The following is a 25,557-nucleotide window of genomic DNA, read 5'->3' on the forward strand; positions in this document are numbered from 1 at the left end:
ATCCTCAAAGTAATTTCATCTCCCACAAATAGTATTTATTGTATTAGAAAATTTCCATCACAATTTTAAGCGGATGCATTAAGTTTTATTGATCTCAAAGCCTTTTGACTTTCAGTTTACATTTTCTCCTAAGAGACCACACTGACTACAATAGAAGTCACTTATTTCTCTCTATAAATATTGAATGAATTTTGAATGTAGACAACTTCGCGGGTATAATAATTCGAAATCAGACCAGTTTTGGTAAATTTGTTGCTCTCCATCAAACGAGTCAAGCCCGGTTCGCCTTCGGTGACGTGATTCCACTCCGCAGTCACCGTCTTAACGCATTCGCAATTTAAAAAAAAAACGTAAATGTTATTGACACACAAAACAAACTGCTGTATCAGGTGACCATCTATACCTTCATGTTGACTTTGTGCCAAGGAATGGTTTTCAAGATTTTATACTCAGCTCCTTCAACGTCAAGTCCAAAATAGTCTACGTCGGTTCTACCGATTGCAAGTAGAATGGAGTAAAGCGGGAAACACTGCATTTTGTAAATGTTTTCAGTGTCTTTCTGCTGGTTTTGCGGTTGTTTAACATCTTTCTCCTCGATAATGGCGCCCAACGTTTCGGCGGTACCATTGTAGACCACCTATACGTTCCCATGACATTAGCGAATAATTGGCTGAACAAAATACGTCGACGGACTTACTTCCATGGGAAACGGTTTCGTACTGAGACAAGCGGGCGTGGTGAACGCTTTGCGATTGCGAGATATCAGCTGAGTGAACACTTTCTTGTCCGCTTCAATCAGCAATCCGCTCCAATCAAGTGAACGCTCCATGTACAAGGTGTTGGAAAGAAATTCACCGTCGAATCCACCGCATTCGATGAAAAAACCATTAGTCTAATCGAGTAATCGACAATTCAAAGAGAAAAAAATAAGCTATAGACAACAAATATGTCTTATGTGTAGCCTAATATTTATTTACTTGATTGTGCAGGAGTCGCAAAATCTCTTTCGATTGCCCGTCGGAGGGATCGATCGTTTCAGAATGATTCATGTTATAGGGCACGTTTTTCGGTGCAGGTTGGCGCAGGTAACTCTCGCGAATCAAACGGATCACACAGGGATGATCCTGCTGTAGTTGATTTGTGTTGGCGTACTCTAGAATCGTATAACGGCTGAATATAGTTTCAAAAAATCAATTCCCTGCTCTTGATTGATTAGTTACCTATGGTGCAATAAGACGGCGCTAAATATTTATCTGCTTGTTCTTTGGCCCAGTTTTCACCGAAAGTTTCTTCCATCAAGTTGTACTTTGTCGCAATCTCCACTGATGGAACAGGAGTCGGAATTGGTTGGTCGGCAATAACAATAGGAGGGTTCTGCCATTTCGCCAAACATCAAAAATTCTTTTTCAAAGAGAGTTGTCATAATAATGATACTAGTTCCTTCTTACTGTGGCTCTGCTGTAATAAAGCGCAAACATAAACACGGCGGAGAAGGCCAGAAAAACTGAAGGGACAGCGGACATGCGATTAGGACACGCGAAACGCATCACGAAAATTATAAGCTATTGTTTTCCCTGTGCCGCACAGATAAATAACTGAACAATAAAATTCAACAAATTTTAGAATCAACTGAAATCTGAATCTTTAAATAGAAACAATATGTTAATTTCAACGGGCTACTAAAATAGTAAAATCTCATCTGAAGTAATACAGAAATGTGTTGATGTTTTCCAGCAACCGGGAGGGAAGTAGTGAAACATGCACTTTGCAAAGAATAAGGAATAACTAAACTCACAATACTTTTCAGAGCTTGCCTATATAATAACCTGGAAGAAAGTCTGATGCGAGACGGACGGTTAAAGAACCGGTGGACTGCAACATGTCTGTGAACAACGCCCTCTGTAGGCCGCATGTATAAATTATTACGCAAAAGAGTTATACCATGCAAGATATATAGACGTTATGACATGAATATAAACTCACGTTGTTATAAGCCAAGCATAAGCCTACTCTTATTTTTGCAGATTTTAATTTTACACCCTTCGACAACCTCATTTAATCAAGTCGAACTGAATCAAAACCATTCAGTTGGATTGAGGAAATGGATGACTTCTGATTGACTGTCAGCTGTTGCTTGTGGTGGGGAACGTTATCGAAGCTGAGTAAAAGCTTTGTTTGACATTGAAAACTGGAATGCATTATGTGAGAACCATTGCGCAACCACTTCTGCTGGACCGACAAAAAAAAAAAAAAACGGTTCAAAAGAGTTTACCGCCGAAAATAAAATAAAATGGTGAAGGGGTGGTTTTTGTCTCAGCACCTGCTGTGGTTCCCACTGTTTTTACAAAAATAAAAAACTAAAACTAAAATAAGCCGTTTGGTGGACAGGGGGCCATTTTACATGATGCAAACATGATAATTTCACCAAACTGGAAAATAGCATATTTGTCGAATAACAGAACAGATTTTCACATTTACTATGTGGAATGCAGTTATCATCAGGCTTCCGCTTCCTCCATGTGCCAGATGTCGTCGAAAAGTGTGATATTTAAGAAATACTGCAGTCTGACTGATACGCATTCGAATTGGCCTTCTTTGTTATAACTTAATTTTCTCCGGGTGTCTCATAAGAATAAGACAAAAAATTTTCTTGAATTGTTGGATTGAGGATCTCGTTCTTGTTTTCGAAAATAGTCAAGCGGAGAAGAAAACGAAGAAATTCGATCTCATTTTGAGGAATTTCGCTTGACAAAAGGCCAATAAAATGAGCTGCATTCCGAACAAAAACAACAAAAGAATTCAAAAAGGAATTGGAAATGCAATAGCCAGCGGAACTATTTTTGAAAGGCATTGAGCGTGAACAGTCAACAAGCGGAAAACAGGCAGAGGACTATAGAGAAAGAGAAAGATTTCCGAAGATTTCATCGTGCGATTTGATTTGCAGTTCATGCTGAATGAATATCAATTCTCGAACTGACATGAAACTGCGGAAAACATTAGCAAAATCTATTTGACTTAGATATACAAAATTTGATGTGCAAGCTTTCTCATTTCAGGAAGCGTCGCCGTTTACGAAATAATCAAATGATGAGCATTCAAAAGTCCCGATTCACTTCCGTAACAATAAAAAAAAAGAACATGATCTCGCTTGGAAAAAACTTGCTTGCTTTCTAATGTTCAAACTGAAACCTTGCGACCAATGATCTGGAACGATACTGACTACCTAAAATCGCTTTAAAACCACCACCGGCGCTACAAGGATCAACTGACTAGCACGACAGTTGGTATCACCTTTCGATTCCTCAATTTAAACACGCCGCCAAATGATCTTCTAACGAATGACTTCTAAGCTTACACACTATCGACAATTAAAATGACTGACCTTAAGGCCTTAAGATGCGACGGTAGACGCAGACGCTCTTTCCACGGAAGCTTAGAGGGTTGTTTCAAATTTTAAGGCACCTAAGGGAAAACAATAATTTTGAAATATCAGAACAAAATGTCACATGGAAACTTCAAAAATTCAAATTAAAAAAGTAAATTGATCTTCTACACGTTGAAATTAGGAATCTCAAAAATCTGTAAACTAAAACAAACAATCTACTCTAGATTGGTTTTAGTTCAAACTTCTCTTCATTATGTACTATTTACCTATATCCTAATTAACAGTAACCGATTTACAGCTCATGTAAATTGGGTACAAATTTTTCGAATGTCTTCATTTTAATTTTAAAAATTGCCTACGTAGTAATTACTACGGAATCAGTCAACTGCCTACACGTGGACATCTAGCGGCTGATGGCTCCAGTTTTTTCGGAAAACAAAACCAACCAAAACAAGAAACAAGAAATGTAGCGACCACATTTCACATCGTACATTAGGCACCTAAAAATTCACAGCACCTCCAACGGGACCTTCCCTTATTCGAAACTTATAGAATCGAAGAGCTATTCTGCGACCATCAATAAATTGTTTTGCTGATGGATAATAAGCACAGTATTTGTTTTAACTTGAATTGGGGCGAGGATTTCAAATATTATAATCACGATGTGCAAGCATAGTTTATCATAGTTAGAAGGAAAACAACCAACATTTACAACTTACATCACTCGTTACACCGCACAGTTAAACAAAAACGGCAACCCACATACTACACGATTTTAATAACAAATGAAGTTCAGATTTACCTGAGCTGTGAAGTGATGGAACAAACCGCCAAACAACATGCGAAAAAAAAAACAAGGAATAGGAAGTCCTCGTGAATACCTTCACACTCGCATGAATGTACACGAGGACAAGGACGGGGAAGGATGAGAAAAGAAGATTCATCTGTGCGGTGTAGAATTGACAAGTGAAATCCGGTCGTAAGAGATGCAGGTGAGTCAATTTACACAAACCGAATCTAGTTCCTAAAATAATAATCACTGCATTAATTATAGGCAAAGTATTTAACTATGCACACATCAAATGTTAACTTAGAATGAAAACATTGAGTAGTGGTGTCAATGCTGAACAAACCGAAATACCGGAACAAACTAAAGGAGATTCTACACAATTCTAAGATTACATAACCGATTTCGAGAAATCATTAAACTTCTGGAAATGGTAAAAGATACATAATAAGGACCCACAACTGTCGTTTGGTGTGTAAAACTGTAAAAGTGACATGGTTTATGTCTGCTATAAATGGCCAGAAATAGGATAACTGCAAAGATTTCTGTTTTCAGCAAATAAGCAGTTTTATAAACAAAGCATTAGTACTCTTCAACAAAAGCTTTAGGCCTACTTTCCAATGTTCTGTCACTAAATTTGTAATTTAAAAAAGCTTGTAACTTAAACCTCCACCAGATGCAAAATTTTTGCTCTTGAATTGTATGCTCTTCTCGGCTCTTCTGGAGAACAAGCAACAAAATTATCAGCATCAGCAGCTGAATAAAAAATGTATCTAAACACAAGTTACGAAGAACGACCAACAAATCTACAACATTAACATCAAAATTTCATCAGAAGAGAATCAAGTGCTTTACTTGGGTTACAAATATTTAAAATATACACCTTAGAGGAACAAAATAGAATTGAATCAAGTCACTTTAAATGAAACATAGTTACGTTTTGGATTGCAAACATGATGATTATGAAGCGAATAGGTACGGTACGAACTACGTAGTGAAATGGTCCATTTCTGTAAAAAAAAACAATATAAAGCTCACTAAATTTAAATCAAGCTCACTAAATTTAACTTTCTATTCGCATATAACTTTAATCGACATAAAGGTTACCAGGAAATTCATAATGTCATCCGAGTTTCCATTCCAGCTCATTTCAACAAATAACGATCGACCATCGACGGAATGAGAAGCAGACGACTTTTCCATCATTTCATTCCCGTGAAAAAAAAAGAGCCACCTAGCGGAAAAAGGTTAAACTCTTCTGAGCGGGGGAAGTTATGTTCATTTGTGTGTCCAAAATCCATCAAAATCATGACAAAATGTCTGTAATAACAAAATTAAAGAGCTTAAAAACATAAACAAGAGCACTTCAAATGGAAGATAAGAATTCAAAGTATGACCTAGGAAACACCGGTAGCGTCGGGGAACTTATTTGTTTTTGCCATAGGTTTGCGAAGCCTATGAACCTTGCATGTTTTCTTTTTTAAACAAGTTTTATGCTAATTATCCTTTTTTTGGTTAAAAACAATTAACTTAATTAAGAGTTATTTTGATTCACCATCTCAGCACATAAAGTAAATGATTTATCAGCTTCTCACCAACGTTACCATTAGCACTATGACCTATGAGTTCCCTACAGAGTTATGGTTGTAATTTAACTGAAGTATTCATATGTGAAAACGTGAAAGAATTCGACTGCATCAAAAAATGTTTCGTATTGCGTCAATCTTGTTTAAGTTTTTTATAGACTACATTTTCAAACGGAAAATATTTTAAAAATTCCTCAGCACAATCTCCAATCGGCTAATTTTAATGCCCCGGTCAAGTTGTGCGGTCGACAATTTTCAGGGCATAAATTAATAGTTTGCAATTTGTACTACGACGAGCCGACAAACCAACCGTTTTGTCTCGGGGTCGGGAACGGCTGACTTCCTCGGAATTTTCCACAGTGGTAACTGTCGTGTGCAACCTAACACGTATGAACTATGAAGTATAGCCTAGTATTAACAAGCTCATAAAGGTGAACGGTGAGCATTAAAAATCTACCATGCTTTTGACAGCCATCGGTTGAAAGTAATTAATCAGCAATTCTTGGTCGTATCCTTTTTTGTGCAAGTGATTTTTGTGGAACATTTTTTCTGCCGTAGACAAAATTGCAGTGCGTTCTTGGCTGATTTTGGTTCCCCAGAGACCTAATGATGTGAAGCCAAGAAAGTGTGAAGCTGTTTGTTAACACATATCCATATTAAAATTAACAGCTAAACAGCTAAAGTTTTAATTCAACAAATTATAATAGTTCAAATGTCTGATAATTGTATGAAACTCAAATCGAAATGTGTAGCACCCACCTCAAAGGAAAAACAAGTTATGATAGGGATGGTCTCTCAAAATGTGAAAGGTTTTGTTGCTGGCCAGCCACTCAACCACGGCATCTTGTTCACGAGTAATTATCACACTGTCCGAGTCCCTCGACATCAAAGTGTCCACCATGTCATCCAATAAAGGTAACTGCGACTGGAATCGAATACATTAAATTAAACCTCAATTCAGGCGTTACAAGACATTGCAGAATGTATAATTTAACATAATACCCAACGCCAAGTCATCTCAAAAATGTTTCCCAGCAGTCAATTGCTGATGGCTTGGGTCGCATTGCAGTGATCAATGTGGTCACGACTGCTCTTGGTTCCCGAATCGAGGACGTCGTTAAACACTCCCCAACTTTCCACGTCGTCGCTCTTCAGCTGATGATAAATTCTCACCACCCATCCTAATATTGAATACGAATGATTATTTATGTATCGAGATGACTTATATTTCTTCATTGAAATGCATTATTATATCACGCACCTGGATATTTAATCGGGATTATTACCGGCATTTTCTTTTTGGCAACGGCATCTTGCTGATTCTATTAACTTTTGATGTCCCCCACAATAATATAGAAACAAAAGAGTAGTCCCAGTCTGGGTGTTTGGGAATCTGGGACTCCCAGATTCCCAAACATGATCAGGTATTGGGTCAAGGTGTGGTTGAATCGAAAAAGCCTCCAAAACATGAGGCAACGTCGATTCAAATAAAACGACATGGAATCTTGACCAAAATTCATAACGATAAAACTTTATTTGATAGCCTAATGTACGATTCAATAGTCTGTGCTGCTGTGTGCTCGCCATCACGTTTGCAGACCAACTGATTCCAAATTTGTAGCAAACCAACATTGTCTTTTTCATGCTACATAGTACATTAATGATAGATAATGTGATTTCTTTGAAATGATTCACGACCTAGCGCGTTTTGAAAAATTCTGATTTGGCGCGCTTTTAAAATTCAAATGCGCTAGTGAGCAGCAGGTACGCCGTTCAATCGAGAAATGCTAATGAATATTGGTTTCAACGAAGCTCAGTTGCAGGAAATATTTCAATGTTTCATCTTTCACGATGTCGATTTCCTATACCGGAAGACGACAGCAATCCCTACACCTGTCCGGAAGGCCTCGTCAAATGTCATTTTCCATCGATTACTGGGACAATTACAAGTGCGGAATTAAATTATCCAACTGAAATTAAATTATACGATTGACGATTTGTTTAATTTTTCTTTTTTCAGGCCGACACCTAGAAGCCATTTCGGAGGTGTGACCGCATTATTTACAGCTGATTTCCAAAGAATCAACGGCTATTCAAATTATTTGTGGGGTTGGGGCGGAGAAGATGATCAGCTGTATCAGCGTGTCAAATTCAATAATCTGACGGTTGTGAGGGCCTTCGACGAGCAGCCGTTGCTGGTCCATAAAGCCCGCTACAAGACGCAGTCCCACCAAAAAGCCCGGCCCAATCCAGACCGGAAATAGGTTCTCGCTGAAGGCAACGTCCGGTTCAAAAACGACGGGCTCTTCGATCTGAAATATCAGCGACTCAATTTGCAATTCAAACCTCTTTACTCTCATCCACATTCTTGTGGATATCCAGCCACGCCCAATCAGGTCTTAAATTTTCGTATAACGTTGGGAGATCCTATAAATAGATAATTCAATCCCGCATTTTGTGACTCTCTTTTTCTCGGCTTTTTATATAAATACACTCATCAACGGCCACTATCACACACATAAATGGCGGTAGACGGTACTAAATCTCTGGTACGTATAAATAGCAAAGTCGTTTCGTTTTTTAAAACAAGGAGAGAAAATGTGTCCAATTATTATTGCACAAAAGTCGGACATTATATTCAGGTTTTCAGGGGATGATGAAATTTTTCTCCGACTATGGAACAAAGTAAATTATTTGCGCAATTCCCATTACATCCCCTGCACCCCCATATACCTGGCTGGAAGAATGACACCGAAGGAAATTAAAAATACCCACAGTATCAGCATCACGAGTCACCAAGGGTAACGAGGGATGTTGGGGCATTGCCCCTCCAAAAGAAATCTCTCAGAGAATCTCTTTACACTCACATTTTGGTGGATATCCAGCCGGGCTCAATCAAAGTCTTGAATTTTTTTTATAACGTTGGCAATTTATAAACGAATCATTAAGTGTATATTATATGTCTCATTTTCTGATATTTGTTCTTTGCCGTTGGGGGTGACCAATATGACTTCCGGTTTGAACGCAACAGCGCAGCGCAGTCATAGCTAATCCTTTATGGCACTGCGGCGTCGTTTTCAGTCACGGAGAGCTAGAGTTCTATTGTCTTCTAAGAGTATAATAATTATTCTAAAAAAAAATATTTACGGTGGTCGTAAACTTAAAACTTCGGCGGCTGTCTGAGTGAATGCGCAATCTGCTGGCGCCAGGTTATACTACCACTACAATAATAATAATACGCAATCCGACGAAAGAATGCGAAAGAATATTCCGTAAAGACATTTGAATGTATATACCTTTTATGATTCTACATCCAAGGCCAAAAAGGTAAAAACAAGGATGACAAGTGAATTTTAAAAAATGAAGAAGAACACCTTAGAAGGGAATGCAAATGGGGACGAGATACTGTATAACATAGTCTAAAACATTGATCGATCGAAAATGTCACCACCAAAGGGAAAACCGAAAAACGCGCAGCAGATTCGATTTGGTTAATACACTACTGTATAGCTAGTCTAATACATTTTGCGCTAGCAAGATGTGATAGATTTGCATTTATGGTAAAGCGTTGTTGTTGGGCGGTGGTTCGAATGTCAAGTGATATCAATCTAGATAGGAGCGGGAGAATCCTCGGTATTCTCTTTCTACTTTTCGGCAACAACAGAAAAGAATTAAATGAATTTTCGAATTTTTTTTCTAGGCTCTGAGATGAGAGCTCACCTCGTTAGCCTAGGGCAATAAAGGGGTTGAGAGCGGCGAAAAGGAAAGAGATGAAGCTCCACCCCCAAGATCGAAATGGACGAAAAAGACGTTAGTTTTCGCCAAAAACCTTAAAATTAGAATAATTAAATCAGACAAACGGGAGATAACACCTCTTTCATTGTTACGCATAGCATAAATCAATACCTCCTCTAAACAATAATGAAAACGGCTTGATGATTCTACATCCAAAAAGGAGTCGTCACGCCTTTTGTGACTTGCGTTAAAAACTAGACGAAAAGAGTGACCGGAAATCTTACTTGGATCTGGCAGGGGAATGCGATGGTAATAACTAACAAATGTAACCCATTTGATCCAACTTGGATAGAATAATTAAACGGTCGTTATTCAAAGGAAAACTATTCGCAGGAGCAGCTCAGTTAATAGAGGAATATCAAATAAAATCTCTTTACTGGGTCTCAACAAAGAAAGAGACACAATTGAAAACTTTAAGTCTGCACAGAAGACTGTATAAAATTCCAGTCATTGACTCAGTCATTAAAAGGACAGTGTATAGTTAAAACCTCGTATTATACTTCGATTTCAACAACATAAACAAAAGCTGTTTGCTGTACATTCCAAAGTTGATGTGAATGCATAAATATTGTTTGCTATTGTATTAACGTTTGTATTTTTAAATTACGTATCTGTTATTGCCGAGTGTGCAATATTCATGGGATAATTTCCATGCACATGTACGTCGTCCTCAAAAATTCGACTCTCAGTTATCGGTTTTCCCTGTCTGTCATGAGAATTGACAACAACAGGTGACTAATAATAACCAAAACCAATAATTAGAATTCTGTCTGCGGCGGTAAATTTTATATATCTTTTCTCCTTCCGGTGATTTTACTGGACGTCAACTCATTGACGATGTATATTTTCAATGGCAAGCATTGCTTTCCCATTTCGTCGCAGTTCTCACGAAATTGACAACACACAACATCCGTCCCCCAAGTTCACGAAATAGCCACCCATTCCATCAAGCTTATAGACAACTGCAGTTTTAACATTTTTCTTTCAACATTTTCTCTGGCGCAATAGCAAGAAAGATTTCAATAAAAAGAAAATCTTGAGTCGTAAAATCTGATCATCAATCAAATCAATTTTAAAGACACGCATATAAAAGCCAAGACTCATTACTGGCCAACACTTTTCTCAGAAAAAGTATATATAGTCAAAGAAAGCTTTCCCGCTCATTTCCAGAAAAAAAAAATACTTCTAAGGGGATACTATTTTTCTTGAAGCAAGGTCCCCAACATTTATCAATTGTGCAAGTTAATTTTTCTCAATTCCACTGCTGTTTCAAGTGCATCATTTCTAAAATGTCAATGCGTTCTAACTGAACCCAGCACTTGAAAACACTTGGAATGTCCAGCAGGAAGAACAGAGATATTGTCACTCTTCTATATCGCTCACGGCACATTATCTACACGCCTGTACTTGCTCGGGGGTTTGCCTTGAAATAACCTGCGACGTTTCGCAGTCAGTATTCGTACGCAATCGTCGCAACACTAACGCTCGATCTGCCAACCAGTTAATCATTCTTTTTTTTCCTTAACTCTTAATTCTACTAGGCCTACATGGAATATAACAAAAGACCTGGACTATTTCAAATCTAGACGTTGTTTTTTCGTTTGCTCTCTTTTCTAAACATTGTGTCATTCAGAATAATCAACCGCGGAGAATGTCGAAGAAAATCTTGGCTACCATTGCTTTGGCACTGCTCCCCTTGGTTTTGTTGATGTGGCTGTCATCTCATCAATCGTCATCTAGTCCCCAGCTGATAAATGCGCCTACTGCTGCCTACAGTCAATTAGTTACAACAACCAGCACTTATTCGACTAGCGCCATCGACGGACACCCGGAAGCTGAATCCATGTCGGCCGAGGAGATCTTCCGCTATTTGCACTGGACCAACAGCACGTCGTGTCAATTCGCTGTCGATTTCGGTTTCACGATATACGGTGCTGCAGGCCTATTTGCACCGGACGGCCACAAAGCTGTCTGTCTCGACAAATCCATCGCTCCCGTCTACAATAATTGTCTCGTCTACTCGTTTGGCATCAACAATCTGTGTGAGTCAAAACCTACGCACTTTTTTCTATTTCTTGAAATATTTGGCTGACAAGAACTTGAAAAATGTCGACAGGGTCGTTCGATGAATCCATGGAAAAGTTCGGATGCCAAGTCTATTCTTTCGATCCATCTATGGGAGTGAAAGATTACAATCGGACTGAGAAAATCCATTTCTACAACATCGGCCTGTCCGGAGTGGATGGATTGCATCCCACCAAAGGATGGAATATGAAAACGGCCTGGTCTATCTATGACATGTTGGCGAATAGTCACGGATCCTCAACGGTAATCGATTTTTTGAAAATGGACATCGAGTTATCCGAATGGGAAGCTATTCCTCAAATGCTACGAAGCGGTTTCCTTAGCGACAAGGTCAAACAACTGGCTGTCGAGATTCACTTTGATGCAGGCGACTCTTTGGAAACTCTACGGCGATATGTCCGCATCCTGCAAGACCTCGAGGCCATGACTGGAACTGAGCGAGCTGGAAAATTTATTCGATTCAGTTCGCGGCCCAATCCTTGGTGCCAGAAACCAATTTCGATTTTAAACGGGAAAGAGGAATATTTCGCAATGGAATTGGCGTGGTACAACTCAAAGTACTACTCATTTTAGCACCCAATCAGCAGTTGATGCCCCAAATAAAATTGCCCATGGACTTGATTAATCGTGGATTTGATGTCCATTTAAAGCAAGAACAATGCTTACTATCTATTCCTAAATAAACTATTCTGCATTTACGGGTCCCTTTGTCAGCTAAGAAAAATGTCTTATACGATATGGAAAAAAAAAACATGACGGGGAAATCGACTGAAGCATTTATAGCCTGTATGGGCGACGGTTGACACCAGCAGGAAAATTTGTCAACGAATCACCGAACAAAAGTCTTTAGATCTAATAACTTTGAAAAAATTTTGTCGTTTGATTTGCGCATAGTTTAGGTACCCAAGAAAAGGCACACAGTTGTGGCATGTCGGAAATCCAAAAGAAAATAATTCCTCGATTTTTCAGATGTTGACGCAACCAAAATATAAAGCTTACAGTTTGTTTAAGAATTGTACGTGAACGGGAGTAGGCCTACGGTAATCATTCATTTCATTTGAATTGAATCGAACAATCAAAAACAACGCAGAATTTCCAAGACAAAAGGTAAAAAGTTTTCAGGAGGTGGTTAAACAAAGGCGGAAATGATTACTAATCCAATGTTGCGATACAATTACGTGATTGCAAACACAAAATAGAAAATGAAACTTGAAAATTACTTTCCGTTTTGGCACAGAGAGAAAATGTGGGAGTTCACAAAAGTTCCGATTCACTTTGCTACTCAAAAAAGAACACAAACCGAAGCCATCGGAGACAAACGCGCAGGTAATTTGCCAAAATTGAAAATAGAATATAGAACGGTATTGAAAAGACAGTTAACTGATCTAACTGCTGAACAGATTCTCCGAAAATACCCTTTCAAACCATCGAACAATATAATATGGCACGGAGGGCTGATTAACTTTTTATTTCCTCCATCATCTTAAACCCCATTCTATAGTGACAGTAATAAAAATGATTGACCTTGAAAGCAGGATGTTCGTCCCTCCAATGATGGGTAATTTCCAAGACTGTGGCAGAAGTCAACTGGCACCTAAGAGAAAATCATTTTTAAAATTATCTATTAACGGCTGATGCTCTCGTAAAAAAAAAAAAGAATTAATTTGAAATGTTTCCCATTTCGTTTTAGTACCGGTAGTACCACCGGGTTACATTAAAGTATTTTATTTCTCCGATTCCAAAGGAGTTAAGTTTACATGTAAACGTAAAATTTTTTTCGAAAATTCTTTTTCCGAATAAAAAAAAAAGCTAAAAGAGACGAGCTTGAGAGAAGTCTTGAGAGACGCATAAAATACTTGTGAAAGCCCACTACATCAGCTAATCTTTTTGCTTCGCTAGTAAAGTAGAACCCAAACTCGCTAACAACTTTCAGGTCATTAAAATGGTTGCATTTGTATTCGAAGTACGTCAGTGGGCCTATACAGAGAAATTCACAGCACAACGAAGGAGAACTTACTTCTTCTCCTTCTCATTAAAAAAATAATAGCTGAGCCGCGAGTTCGGTGTATGATTAACACAAGACGAAATGTCCCCCCTCCCCTTTCTAATTAAAAAGAAATTAAGCATTCACGACATTCATCGATCGGAAACCAAAATTGCGCCATAAAAATACTAAAAGATTTAAACATAGAAATTTAGTTCAAATTTACCTGAACTGAATTGACGAAGTGAACAGGAAACCGATTTTCGTGTCCTCGTGAATACCTTCACACTCGCATGAACGTACACGAGGACATCAAATGAAGGATGATACAGATTTAAGAGAGGGCCAGAATCAGAAATTGATGTCCTGTTGTAGTAATGACACGATCCATTAAACAAATCTGGATTCTAGTTCCTAAATCAGATAGAAATCACTGCATGAATTACTGACAGAACGTAAAAAAATATATTTACATAGACGTTAACTAAGCATCCAAAAAAAAAACACTCCCAGTGTCAAGGCTGAACAAATCATTACAAAATGCACAAGATTCATGATCTCTTCTGATGAATCTCTCAAAAGACACTTCAGAGAACCTACTGCGAGAATGTAATAAATCCAAACTATTGTTTACTAAATAGTTAAACACAGTTAAACATTCTTTCAATGACAATAGCATGTTGACTTTTCCCTGCAAGTCAGCCTATACAGTATGATCTTAATAAGTCCCCATTGCAAAATTGTAATTTTCCCTCTGAAGGTTTTCGGCAAAATATATGCAACCAAACTGTGTGCATAACAGAAATAGAAGAATGTATTTCAAAACCAAATTAGCATAGCAAGACGATTAACTCTACAATTTACATAATTACCGTTTCAGAACTAAATCCAGGATTGCAAACAGTATGCAACATCACGAGCAACGTGATCAAAGCAATTAATGGAACGTTCTGTAATTTAAAAACAGAAGTTCATTGAATTTTAACATATCACAACATATCACTTTAGTTGATGGCTTCAAATAACCAGAATGAAAAGTGTGTACCCGAATTTCAATTGTTAGCTCATTTCAGTTGGATTCACGTGGTTCACGAAAATCTGCAGCCTGCAGTAGGGCCTACTCGCCTTGCACATTCTTGGAAGCACATTTTTGAAATAGTTAGCACTTCAGCAGGTAGCAGTAGCAGACGATCTTTTCGTCCCTTGGGGGGAGGGGGTTGGGCCAGTGGAGGTTGGGATTCAAAAAAGCAAAAGGTGATAGCCATCTAGCGATAGAAGCGCCTAACTGTGGGTTTTTACTTTTTAGTTTTTTCAAAACTAAAACTAAACGAAACGACGATTTTCAGAACGGTTTGGCGATTTGATTATAAAATGTAAATTATAAAATTTAATATAATTTAAGAAAGATTTCGAACAAATACTGAAAATTATTTTTAGGATTGGTTGGGTCTTGGGTGGAGGCGGGTGGAGGGGGTTGGTCCGGTTGGATATTGCGGGAAGGGTAGTAAACTAGAAACAGAATTTTCTTGTGCTTCGAAAATGTACTTCTCTGCAGTCTAGAAATGCCCATGTTCAGAAGTTATCGTTATCGCCTCACTGCCGTAGTGCCGTGGTAAGTACATCATTTTACCGAAATATAGGTTACTTGAACTTGAATTCAGAAGTATTTCGTTTAATTTGATTAAATCTCAGTTTCAAATTAATTATTGAATTAACGATATTATGTGGTAATCTCTGTAAATGCCGTTAAACTCCAGCTTTTGTTTTGTTACTATAGATTCTCAGCAAACAACGTGGTTGTAATATTCAAATGCTTCCACTATCCTAGCAATATTCAAACCGACGTGTCCGCAGGCGAATTCCTTCCTGCTTAAAATGTAGGTGAATATTTTAAAGTTAATTTAAGTTACCACACATTTATATGATGAGAACATTCAATCTTAATGTTTGTGAAGACATCTTGGTTTATAGTCTTTCGCTCCTATCTGATGAGCCTATAGTTGTGTGTCAACTGATATTGGTTTGTTTTCCTGTTTTGATTAATTTGAACTTTCTTTTCAGGTCTTGATTGGTGCACAGCTTTGGATTATGTATCCACCAATGTGAATAGAAAAAGAATCTTGTGGTACCAAACTGGAAGTAAGTTAGGTTAAACTGTGTTCTTGAGTATAATCCTGACGTAAAATATTTACTTGAAATATCATAGAGGAAATGTATATCAGCTCTATTTCATCAAGCCTGTCCATATTTCTGTGTTTGAAAAGGGAAATATGTTAACAAGCTTCTATTTATAGGTTTCCTGTGATGTATGTACCAGTGTACCTTGTTGCAGTCCTGCTTTCATCCAATTAGAACTCGGGTAATGTTTATATTGAAATCTGTGAAACAATTTTGATTTATGATGATTCAATAGCATAGGTCATCTGATGTTGAGGAAGAAAAATTTTGCAAATCTGAAATGAACACTTTTACCATATGAAAATATTTCTTTCTGTTTTTACTTACATTTTTTTTTTTTTCTTAGGAATTGGGCTTTCTCCTAACGGGTACCATCCATTCTATAATTGGTATTAAGTACTAATGTTTTCTCTACTATTGTAAGACTATGAGAATGATGAACACTTTATTTGCTACTCTTGACTGTTTGAATGACGACAAAATAGACCACCAATCGTTATCTGATGCTGACTTATAGTTGTTAACTGCCTGAACCGTTTTTCACTTACTAATTTTTAAAATTCTTTGGCAGGTCGGAAATTGTAATGGCAAGCAACACCATTGGCTCGGGTATCCATTTTGGAAAGTAAGTCGCTCGCTCCTGTTTCCGGTGGGTTTCCGTATTAAAATGATGTTTATTCGTGCGTGTCATCTGATTTCTTGATGGAAGAGACATTTTGTCATTTGCTGATTTTGTTTTTAATTGGGTTGTACATTTTTCATAAGTCAAAAGAATGATAATCGATTCTTTTCTTCGAATTTCAGTTGGTGTCCGTAAGGTGCGTCTCGTGTCAGATGTTTTCCAATTTAATAAAGGTATAACGAATTGCGCTTTACTTCCCATTAGCCCATTTTGGTACATGTTAGCTCGAATTCAGTAGGTTAGATGACTTTGTGTTTTAGTGTTGTGCTTAACCTCTGATGTTTTGTCATAGTTACTGAGACGTAATATCTCCATTTATGTGTCAAAATGTTTATCACAATTAACAGGCTTATCTTAATTTCAGTTTCAGATGGATGAGATCACCCGACTACTTCGTCTGAAAGTATGTGACCGAAACTTATGTAAGATTCGAATATGGTAATAAATTTATGTTGGATAATAAATTTGGTTTGGGTAGATATTGCATGTCTAATGGCCTATTATCCTCATTTATTATTTGACGTTGTTGAAATATCACTAAGTTTTAAACTGGCTTTTTTGTCATCAAGTTAACTTTGTCTTATTTCTCATGTGAAAATATCTGGAGACAGTGTCAGGCAGTCACACGCTGATATTCCGCACTGCTGATATTTTTGCGTTTCTTTGAAATTTTTCAGGATTTCCCCCGGTAATAAATAAATATGTCTAGGGAATCAACTACGGTATCGGTCTTCAAGATTTGGCAATTATTTTGAGCTCTAGTTCGTAATTAATAAGTTCGCACTTTACATCAAATTAAACTGTTTTTCGCATACTTCCGGTAGTACTTATTGAGCAAATTGTGGAAACATTGTAACCCGCATTGTAATTGACAGGGTACGAAAAATCGTCAAGGTGATGGCGCCACTAGTACGCTGCTGTGGCTCAATTATAAAACCTAGTCAACACATTTACATTTAGCGCAGAATTATTTGGAGCAGATATGACGCATCACTTGGCGTGATTGCGTTACTTATTTTGGTTGAATTGCGTCCGTTTTTGTCTCGGAGCTTGGGTTACTTGTCTGCTGGGTGATTTAACTAATTTAGGGATATTTCTGTTGTTGAAGTTTGTGTCCCAGCGACTACCATCGTCCATCCATTTTGGCTAGAAGTTCCCTCATGTTTTGTTTTACGATTATTCGTCCACCTTGAGGCGATCAATTGATTTATATTTTTTTAGCCTATCTAAAAATGTAATTAAAGTACATGTTGTGGGTTTATTCGTTGATATATTGTGCACTTGCCGACAAGTGCTCCGCCATAGGCTATACACAAGATATTTTACATCTAATTTAACATGATTAAATTTAACATTTTTATTTCTTAAAATGCTGTCTTACAGGGAATCGGTAGTGCTGACAAGGTCGTAACTATTGCGAACAATCGGTGACGCAGACTGTTTAATCTGAGCGACTGAACGATCAACTCGTCATTTCCCATTGAACTAGAAGAATCACGATTGTATCGAGTAACATAAGACTAAGAGATTATGTATCTTTCAATGGGGCTATTGCGGATGATGTTTTCTCTACTCTTGTTTCGCCACTCTGCAAAATCAAATTTGAAAGGAGCTTGGTTCGACACAGATCGGTGCTCATTAATTTATTCATTTGTGCATTAATTCGACGTTACACTGGAGAGCATTGAAATGTTAATTAACTTAAAAATTGCTGATACATTTTGTGGTAATGAATTTTAGTAAATCCGTAAGCAGTCGCTTCGATTTTTCTTCGATTTGAAACTGTATGTAAAACAAATAATGCGGTAATCTAAATTTATTTCTGTATCGTGTTCTCTTGTTCTCATCAATTTCCGCAATTTCCCCTCGACTGATAACCGACGGCAAAATGCGAGACGCCGTCGTTTTCGATAACTTTTCAAAAACGTTGATGCCTGAAAATGTAACTCGCCTTACACTTGATGACATTTCAATCACGATTCAATGCGAAATTAAGTCATCGTCGTTGAAAAAAAATTTCCCAGGCTCATCTCGCATCTAGCATACCCTCCCCCCTCACTCACTCACCCTCTATCCACATTGTCTCGTCTTTTGACCTCTTTTCAAACAGAAAGTTATTAGAGAAGGAGAGAAGTTAACTGTGCAATTTCATCAAAGTTGAAATTCCGCATTTTACGTAATAAAAGGATTTCAGTGCAGTTTACGGTTCGTTATTGGGCAGTGAAGTCACGCAGAGCGAGTTTTGGCAGTTTTGATTTAGATAAAATTCAATTTCCGCCAAAGATGGCTAACAACAAAATCGGTAGCAACAGCAGCAGCAAGGGTGAAGGAAAATCAGCTGGAAATGGAAGTGAAGTCGCAGAGCCAAAAAAGACGTTAGCCTCCCGTAAATTTATTCGACTGGGGACAATCGTCTGGGCTAACTGCTAAGTTAGATGGCTGGGCTGGCCTTGGTGGCCCGGTAAGTCACGCATTTTTATTAAAACTGTTTGTTTTTTTCGGAATTTTTAGTTAATATTTGAGAAATTGTTGCCATTGTTATTCCTGTTATTTTATTTATTCACATTTGTCGATATACGACAAAGGGATCGTTGTTACTCACAAAGTCACAATAACTGTAGGACTGTGGGCTGCCCACCTCCGAGAAAACCGACTAGTCACTGGATATTTTGGTTCGGCGGCCATCAGACTGTGTCCGAGCCCCGAGGTTCATTAATTACAAAACGTTTTCCGATTACTTTAGTTCTAAATTTGTGTTAACATTCTTGGGAGTTAAAACAGATGCCGGCGGAAAATCTAAGCGGTTTTCTAGATGACCGGTTGGCCAACCTGTTAAATCAAGCTCGCAACAGTCTCTATGAAAGAGAAGTCTTGGAAGCCCTGCTGGTTAAATACGACTAAAAATTTTTATTGCCAGTTATCGACATCAAACATATTTAATTTTCTGTGATTTACAGGCACTCGCTTTTATTAGAGATCCACAGACGAAATTAGTTAAAGGCACGGCTGACAAATGAAAGACGTTGGCTATAGAATTCTTGACGTCGTCAAAGCGCAACAACATTCGAGATGGTAATTATTTTTCTATTATTACGTCAACCTTAATTATCAACACATATTTCTGAAAAATAATTCCAGTGGTCTTGGACGAATTCCCGGAATGGCTGCAACGTTCCATGGGTCGGATCAGAGACACCAACATCAAGTTGAAGAGGATTGCCAACGAGATTTTCGTTTCTTTATTAGATTTCTACAGATGAAACCGATCAGCACATTTGACATGAAGGATGCTCAAGGGTCGTCCAAACATCGTCTGGTGTTCGTATTTAAAAAATCGTAAAAATAATTTTAAACGTAAAGGTAAAAGGAATTTTGCTTTTTTTAGGAACATTCCGGAACAGAATTTCAATTCGCAATTGGAGCAAGTCATCAACAACGACCATTCGGTTCGTCCATTTCCAATCTTCCGCTCAGCCGAGTGCCGACAGCCTTTTTTCATTAAATACCCTTGGATTCTTGAAGATATCGTGGTATAAACATATTTGAAGGCTCCTCTCTTGTAAAATAAAAGTTTTACTGTACATTGCAATGCGATACCACAGGCCATAAACCAACCCCTGCCAGCCAACTGGCAGGAGAAACACGACCGGATGCTGTTTCAGCGCGATACCCGAAGCAAGACGAAAACAATTAAAGCTCCAGCCTATTTGGAGCATTACTCGGTCGTCCAGCTGACCCAAAACACGGCCAAGAAGAAAAAGAAATTGAGCAGCGATCTCCGTCCGTGTTGGAAACTTCGGAAAGCCGTCGGCAGTGCTGACGAGGACAGCGACGGAATAAGTGACGAAACGGACCATTACATCGCTGATCTTACGGATCACGCCACTTACGCCCGCCCCGAGCCGTTTCCGGAGTACGTGTCGCATTTCGAAAAAGCTGAAGTGCAAGAACGAATACATAATCGTAGTTTACCAGCAGTGTCGTTGTGGATTCACATTTTTCAACCGCTGTTGAAGTTGGCCCGTGTCGACTCCAAAATAAGCCCGCGTGATTTTTATTGACTCTTCCGATCAGTATACGTTTCTCACCTTATTTTGTTTTGTAATCAATAATTTAAACTTAAATCGTGACTGTTCTCTGGAAAAAGAATAAAAGTTTTTGACTAAAATTTTGAAATGTATTTTACAATTGTGAGCGATTTATTTGGACGAATTTAGTTAATAATCTGAATCGATTCCAGTATCGATGTCACCATAGCCCCCTCCGTTATCACCAAAGTCGCCGTAGTATCCTCCGCCGTAATATATTTTTCAACCATACGAACCGTATCCGCCATAATACGGATATCCGAAGATGCCTCTCCAAAGTAATAAGGATAATCACGTCTCACATACGGTCGGCGGTATAGGTAAGATGAAAGGTAAAGAAGAAAAAATCTTCGAGTTTGACTGGATAGCGCAGGGTTGAGTGGAACTGCTGGATCCGGCGGCGACTCCAGCAATTCAGATTTAGCTTCTTCTCCGTTTAATTTAGACTTCTCCGGCGCATCTTTTCCCACATTTTCTGGACTAGAAAAAATTTCTGTGTGAGATTCGTCGGTTTTTCCAGGCTGATGAGCTATTTTCACGCCAAAGTTTGAATCTGTTTTTCTGCTTTGAGGTGAAACCAGTATGTCTCGATTGGTCGTCAAGTCTTCCAGATTCTGTTGGTCCTTTTTGACCAATCGGCCCAGAACACGACAGCGCAAAAAAGTGCCACCAAATGACCAAATAGCAAATACACACGAGTTATCTGCAATTAAATCAACAATTCAAGATTGCAAAGCAAGTATTGTAGCATAGCAAGTATTGTAAGCAAGTCCTCTTATGCGGTATAGTAGTATACTGTAGCACATCACTGATAAATTGTTCACATTTTTATTTTCGGCTCACAATGACTGATGCTGCTGCTGGTGCGCTGCCTCCTCCCAGAAAGCCTAAATAGGCTATATATAAAGTTATACTGGTTCGGCGCGGCCATACAGCAGCCAGCCGTGTCCAAGATTCTCAAAATAAATTGTTGTTGTTTTTATTACTTTTATTAGAGGTTTGTTGTGAGTTAAAACCAGATGCTGACAGAAATCTATGAGCTATTTCATTGAATTTTTTTAAGAAAAAAAAAAGGCTTGAACAAAGTTTCCTGCATTGTTCCCACCGTTCTTTCATTTCTATCAGTCATCATCCGCTCAGTCGTGAGTACATCGTGAGCCATTTTTCATCAAATTATTATTATTATCTTTGGATTATTGAAGATATTGTGATACAAATATTTGAATGCTCCCCCTTTCTTTTTTTAAAATTTTTTACTGTCTTGCAATGTGATGTGCGCAGCAGGAAAAATTTTACATCTGTCAGCCAACTGGCAAAAAGAAACACGATCGAATGCTGTTCCAGCGCGATATAGGCCTATAACACCCCAAGCAAGCCGAAAACAGTTAAACCACTCCAGCTTATATTTGGGGCATTTTATAATACTCGGTTGTCCACCCCAAAAACTTACAAAAAGAAAGATGAAATTGAACAGCGATCTCCAACAATCGTGAAAAATTGAACAATCAACGTGAGAGACGATAAGCACCCTAAGCACCATCATCCAGCAGCAAATTTATTGTTTGTTATATTATGCCAAAATGGGTTTTGCCGTTAATGATATACAGATGGACGAAGCACCGTGTTAAATAATTAATATGCCTATATCTTTGCGATTCCTTATAAGCCATTTTCTGTCCCAAATAAAATAAATTTATTTAATTTGATGTCAATTGTGTTTTCACTGATTCGGAAGCAAACAAGTCACACAATGAGCATCTGGAATAACAGGAAATTCAAAGCGGTCGCATTGCAAATATTACTATATATTTAGACCATCGCGCAATCTAAACGATTGATGAAATAATGATTTGATTCAGTACAAGACCTGATATTAACTATAGCAAAAAAATCATTTAATGTCGTAAATACAATACGAAAATTTAAACGTTCACCTAGGGGGGAAATATTCAAAATAATCAAATCTTTTTATAACAATAACAAGAGATTTGGCGCTCGAGATTTCGGCTAGTAATAAGAGAATCGAACTCATGACTTCGGCACGGCGCTCTACCACAATTAAGCTAACAAGCCAATTTCTGCGTTTTGTTTGAGATATAGATTTGTACAGCTATAATCAACGTTTCAATCAATGAAATGAATTAAGTTTTGCTCTAGAAAACGCTTTGCATTTTTCTTTCCTCTCGCTTATTTCAACACGAGCCCATGCAAAATTCTGGTTTCCTCAGTTCGTTTTCCCCTTGATACACTAAAGGTATATGCAGAAAGTTGCACATGGTTTTAGAGTGTATAAAGGTCCAAGGGGCTATATTCTGCAGCAGGGAGTCCTGCACTCATGGGAATTTAATTCATGTATAGAGTTTTGTAAAAGATATTTTTGCTGATGTCCCAAGGGGTAAAACATCAGGAGAGAAAACACTTGCGCACACTCTTTTAACTTCTCGTAAATATCGCCATCTGGATTGGTACACTGGCCTTTTTATTTCTATTATTGACGTGCTGGAAAAGTCTTTTACAGTCTCTTGTAATATCTCATGAGAGAAGAACCACCTTTATAAAAAGAAGAAAAGCCCTCGCGACACATAAAAAACATGATAGCGATGAGCACCTGTGCACCAACAGTTTCATTTTTGCCCATTGTTTTCATATTTTTAAAAAAGAGCCCTATTTCGATTCTGACACTTATTACACAACGAAGATATTCTGCTTTAAAAAATGATATAGTGATTGCAACATTTAGAAGTCAGATCAGCAGTTATTACCACGACTATATAATGGCTCTCTAAGAAATACTGTCTAGGAGACGTTGCTATAGGGGGGGGGGCTGTCAACCGGCCTAATCAAAGTACTACGGCGGGGAGGTGGAGTTCGACGGTTTGATCGTAACAAATCGAAAAAATTAAAAAAAGGCAGCCACCGATAAGATATCTACTATAGCCTACATTTACCCACCCACCCCTCAACAATGTCCCAAAATTATTACATAGGAAATGTTAATTCAACTAAATAGTTGAAAATATATTTATTTCGTTTATTATAATTGTAATATTGGCAGCAGATACGAATTGCATGTAGGCCTATATTTGTCATTTGTGAATATGTGATAACACTATAACAGCATATGCCCGAACATATAAGGCCTATTAGTAGGCCTATAGGTAACCTCCCAGATCTTTATTACAATTTGAGCGTGAATAAAATATTATTGGCAATAGTTCCGAATAGTTCTTTACTATTTCTTTTTCGTGTCCTATTTTTCTGTCAAACAATTGAGGCCTAATTGAATGTTTGTTAAAAAACTCAAATACCTTATATTTGTTTTGTACCAAGTTTGATATTTGCTTAAATATGTACGAAGTGTCTTGATATAAGTATATAAACTTTAAGACTAGGCTTATCAAAGATCATATATTATATACGCGTGACTCGCACCTCAACAAGAATTAACATAGTGATTTTAATCATACATTTCAATTCAAAATATATGGCTACTACCATATAACGTGCATTAACTTTGTCAAATATCTGACTTCATTAGTAAACAAAAACGCAAAAATATAAAAACTAAGTTTTTATTCTTTTTCCCAATTAGCAGCGCAGACTATATGTAGTCCTACCACTACGTCACAAACAGCTTGAAGCATTTCATTATATTTTCTTTATGTGCGCCATGCTTCCAGCATCTGTTTTTTTTTTCTTTTATTCGGGTACACCAGTATATTGACCATATATAAAGACCTACACTTTTCAGGACAACAGTTAGTCAGGCATGCATAGAATCATTCCATTCCCCGCCCACAAAGCATCCACGAAAAATCTCCTACCAATAGGAACTCGACAATTTTACATTTTCTTCGTTTCTGCTGAATTGACACGCCCCTTTCTTGCAGTTCCTAAAAGTTCTACGATTTTTCAGTTGTGTTTCACATTTCTCGTTGAGCTTTCGTCCACAACATACATACACATTTCACTGTTTAATTTCTTCGATACTTAAAATGTTTAGACTGTGTCCATTTAAAATTGAGTGACTTCTTTTTTAGTGTTTAGTAAACTTTTTTGAAGCCAGAATTACTTGCTTTTTTCCTACAAATTTTGCAATAAAAATTTTAGGATCAAGCAAACTTGAAACTCGTTTCAAAAAGTTTAACAAACGTAAATCAAGTTTATTGAATTTTCTTAACTTTGAAGTTAAAAGAATATTTTTAGAAATTAAAAGTATTTCATTTCATCATAACGGAAATATTTTAGAAGTGCTTCTCCCGGGCCGAAATCTTAGTCCATGGGCTTACAAAAATATTTGGGTATTTTGTTCAATTTTTACTTGATGTGCATCGATGTTATTCGAAGTTGCACGTTCATCAAATGTAAGGCGCGCATTTTGACGCATGCATGTAAGGTGTAGCTTACAGGGAAGAACAAAGGCCAGGAAAAGAGGCAAGCAACTGTATTGACGTCAGGCGTTGACCAGCGGGAGTACAAAAGAGAGAGACAAGATGTGTATAAAAGCGGCTTATATACTGGGATTTAATTAATGGGTACATGAGAAGGGTGATATGCATGTTGCTGGCGCGCCGAGTCATATCGGACTTACGCTAAGTCAGGAAGGACTGGGGCGGCAAGTCATGCGGCGCGGCTGTCATATCTGACAGCAGCCATGAATGGAGTGTTCCCATCCTGATCTACAATCCCCATATCAATTCTTAAAATATTTCGACATCATTGTCTCGCTAATCGTCGGACTATTGTTAATGGACAGTAGATGCATAGCGGTTCGTCCAACGGAATTTAATATATATTGAAATTCGTATACGCGTGTGCGAGCGAGTCAATTGCCCTATCCGAAGAGTTCAGAACCACATAGTGCATCGCTGTGTTACCGTGTGCATCCTGAGCGTCGACGTCAGCTCACAGGGCGGTTAACGATGCGATGGCGCGGATTGCGCTGTTCTGCGCCGCTACAATCAGCGGCGTTTCCATTCGATTGTTT

At 37.9% G+C, this 25,557-nt stretch overlaps 3 protein-coding genes and 3 long non-coding RNA genes across 10 annotated transcripts; 3 read left to right on the forward strand and 3 right to left on the reverse strand.

The window, feature by feature from the left end:
- Positions 1–18: 18 nt before the first annotated feature.
- Positions 19–4,241, reverse strand: LOC124199441 (protein Star-like). Of its 4 annotated transcripts, none has more exons than XM_046595256.1 (7): positions 1,712–1,788; positions 1,449–1,595; positions 1,221–1,374; positions 978–1,153; positions 698–892; positions 404–637; positions 19–320 (listed from the first exon to the last, which is right to left on the reverse strand). In XM_046595256.1, exons 2-7 carry the CDS (start codon positions 1,545–1,547, stop codon positions 162–164), a joined length of 1,017 nt encoding a protein of 338 aa, XP_046451212.1. In that variant the 5' UTR covers positions 1,548–1,595; positions 1,712–1,788; the 3' UTR covers positions 19–161. The 4 variants fall into 4 exon arrangements, with proteins under 4 accessions (XP_046451212.1, XP_046451213.1, XP_046451214.1 ...); XM_046595257.1 differs by having other exon boundaries at positions 1,449–1,642; XM_046595258.1 differs by lacking the exons at positions 1,449–1,595; positions 1,712–1,788 and adding an exon at positions 4,188–4,241.
- A 1,613-nt stretch (positions 4,242–5,854) lies between these two features.
- On the reverse strand, positions 5,855–6,935 carry LOC124199442. The gene is made up of 3 exons (XR_006876835.1): positions 6,518–6,935; positions 6,216–6,361; positions 5,855–6,138 (listed from the first exon to the last, which is right to left on the reverse strand). It is a non-coding gene; the product is annotated as an uncharacterized LOC124199442 (long non-coding RNA).
- A 4,059-nt stretch (positions 6,936–10,994) lies between these two features.
- Positions 10,995–12,338, forward strand: LOC124199443 (probable methyltransferase-like protein 24). The gene is made up of 3 exons (XM_046595260.1): positions 10,995–11,053; positions 11,187–11,595; positions 11,670–12,338. Exons 2-3 carry the CDS (start codon positions 11,205–11,207, stop codon positions 12,209–12,211), a joined length of 933 nt encoding a protein of 310 aa, XP_046451216.1. The 5' UTR covers positions 10,995–11,053; positions 11,187–11,204; the 3' UTR covers positions 12,212–12,338.
- A 330-nt stretch (positions 12,339–12,668) lies between these two features.
- On the reverse strand, positions 12,669–14,819 carry LOC124199445. The gene is made up of 4 exons (XR_006876838.1): positions 14,668–14,819; positions 14,495–14,572; positions 13,849–14,036; positions 12,669–13,232 (listed from the first exon to the last, which is right to left on the reverse strand). It is a non-coding gene; the product is annotated as an uncharacterized LOC124199445 (long non-coding RNA).
- Positions 14,820–15,117: 298 nt separating this feature from the next.
- On the forward strand, positions 15,118–19,506 carry LOC124199444. Of its 2 annotated transcripts, XR_006876837.1 has the most exons (10): positions 15,118–15,234; positions 15,400–15,499; positions 15,684–15,761; positions 15,917–15,981; positions 16,147–16,189; positions 16,372–16,425; positions 16,605–16,655; positions 16,847–16,904; positions 17,866–19,368; positions 19,440–19,506. It is a non-coding gene; the product is annotated as an uncharacterized LOC124199444 (long non-coding RNA). The 2 variants fall into 2 exon arrangements; XR_006876836.1 differs by lacking the exons at positions 17,866–19,368; positions 19,440–19,506 and having other exon boundaries at positions 15,125–15,234; positions 16,847–17,035.
- Positions 19,507–19,515: 9 nt separating this feature from the next.
- Positions 19,516–20,912, forward strand: LOC124199446. The gene is made up of 3 exons (XM_046595261.1): positions 19,516–19,554; positions 19,621–20,012; positions 20,085–20,912. Exons 2-3 carry the CDS (start codon positions 19,770–19,772, stop codon positions 20,541–20,543), a joined length of 702 nt encoding a protein of 233 aa, XP_046451217.1. The 5' UTR covers positions 19,516–19,554; positions 19,621–19,769; the 3' UTR covers positions 20,544–20,912.
- Positions 20,913–25,557: the final 4,645 nt, after the last annotated feature.

This window comes from Daphnia pulex, chromosome 8 (assembly GCF_021134715.1).
Source record: "Daphnia pulex isolate KAP4 chromosome 8, ASM2113471v1".
Lineage (NCBI taxonomy): Eukaryota > Metazoa > Arthropoda > Branchiopoda > Diplostraca > Daphniidae > Daphnia > Daphnia pulex.

Bases quoted from the DNA above. Each gene is read 5' to 3' on its own strand.
- LOC124199441 (XM_046595256.1), bottom strand. From the start codon at position 1,547: ATGCGTTTCGCGTGTCCTAATCGCATGTCCGCTGTCCCTTCAGTTTTT. The intron at 893-977 runs GTAAATAAATAT...TTACTCGATTAG, and splicing joins TGCGACTCCTGCACAATCAA to ACTAATGGTTTTTTCATCGA. The intron at 638-697 runs GTAAGTCCGTCG...GGGAACGTATAG, and splicing joins CGAAACCGTTTCCCATGGAA to GTGGTCTACAATGGTACCGC.
- LOC124199443 (XM_046595260.1), top strand. From the start codon at position 11,205: ATGTCGAAGAAAATCTTGGCTACCATTGCTTTGGCACTGCTCCCCTTG. The intron at 11,596-11,669 runs GTGAGTCAAAAC...AAATGTCGACAG, and splicing joins GTTTGGCATCAACAATCTGT to GGTCGTTCGATGAATCCATG.
- LOC124199446 (XM_046595261.1), top strand. From the start codon at position 19,770: ATGCTCAAGGGTCGTCCAAACATCGTCTGGTGTTCGTATTTAAAAAAT. The intron at 20,013-20,084 runs GTATAAACATAT...GCGATACCACAG, and splicing joins GGATTCTTGAAGATATCGTG to GCCATAAACCAACCCCTGCC.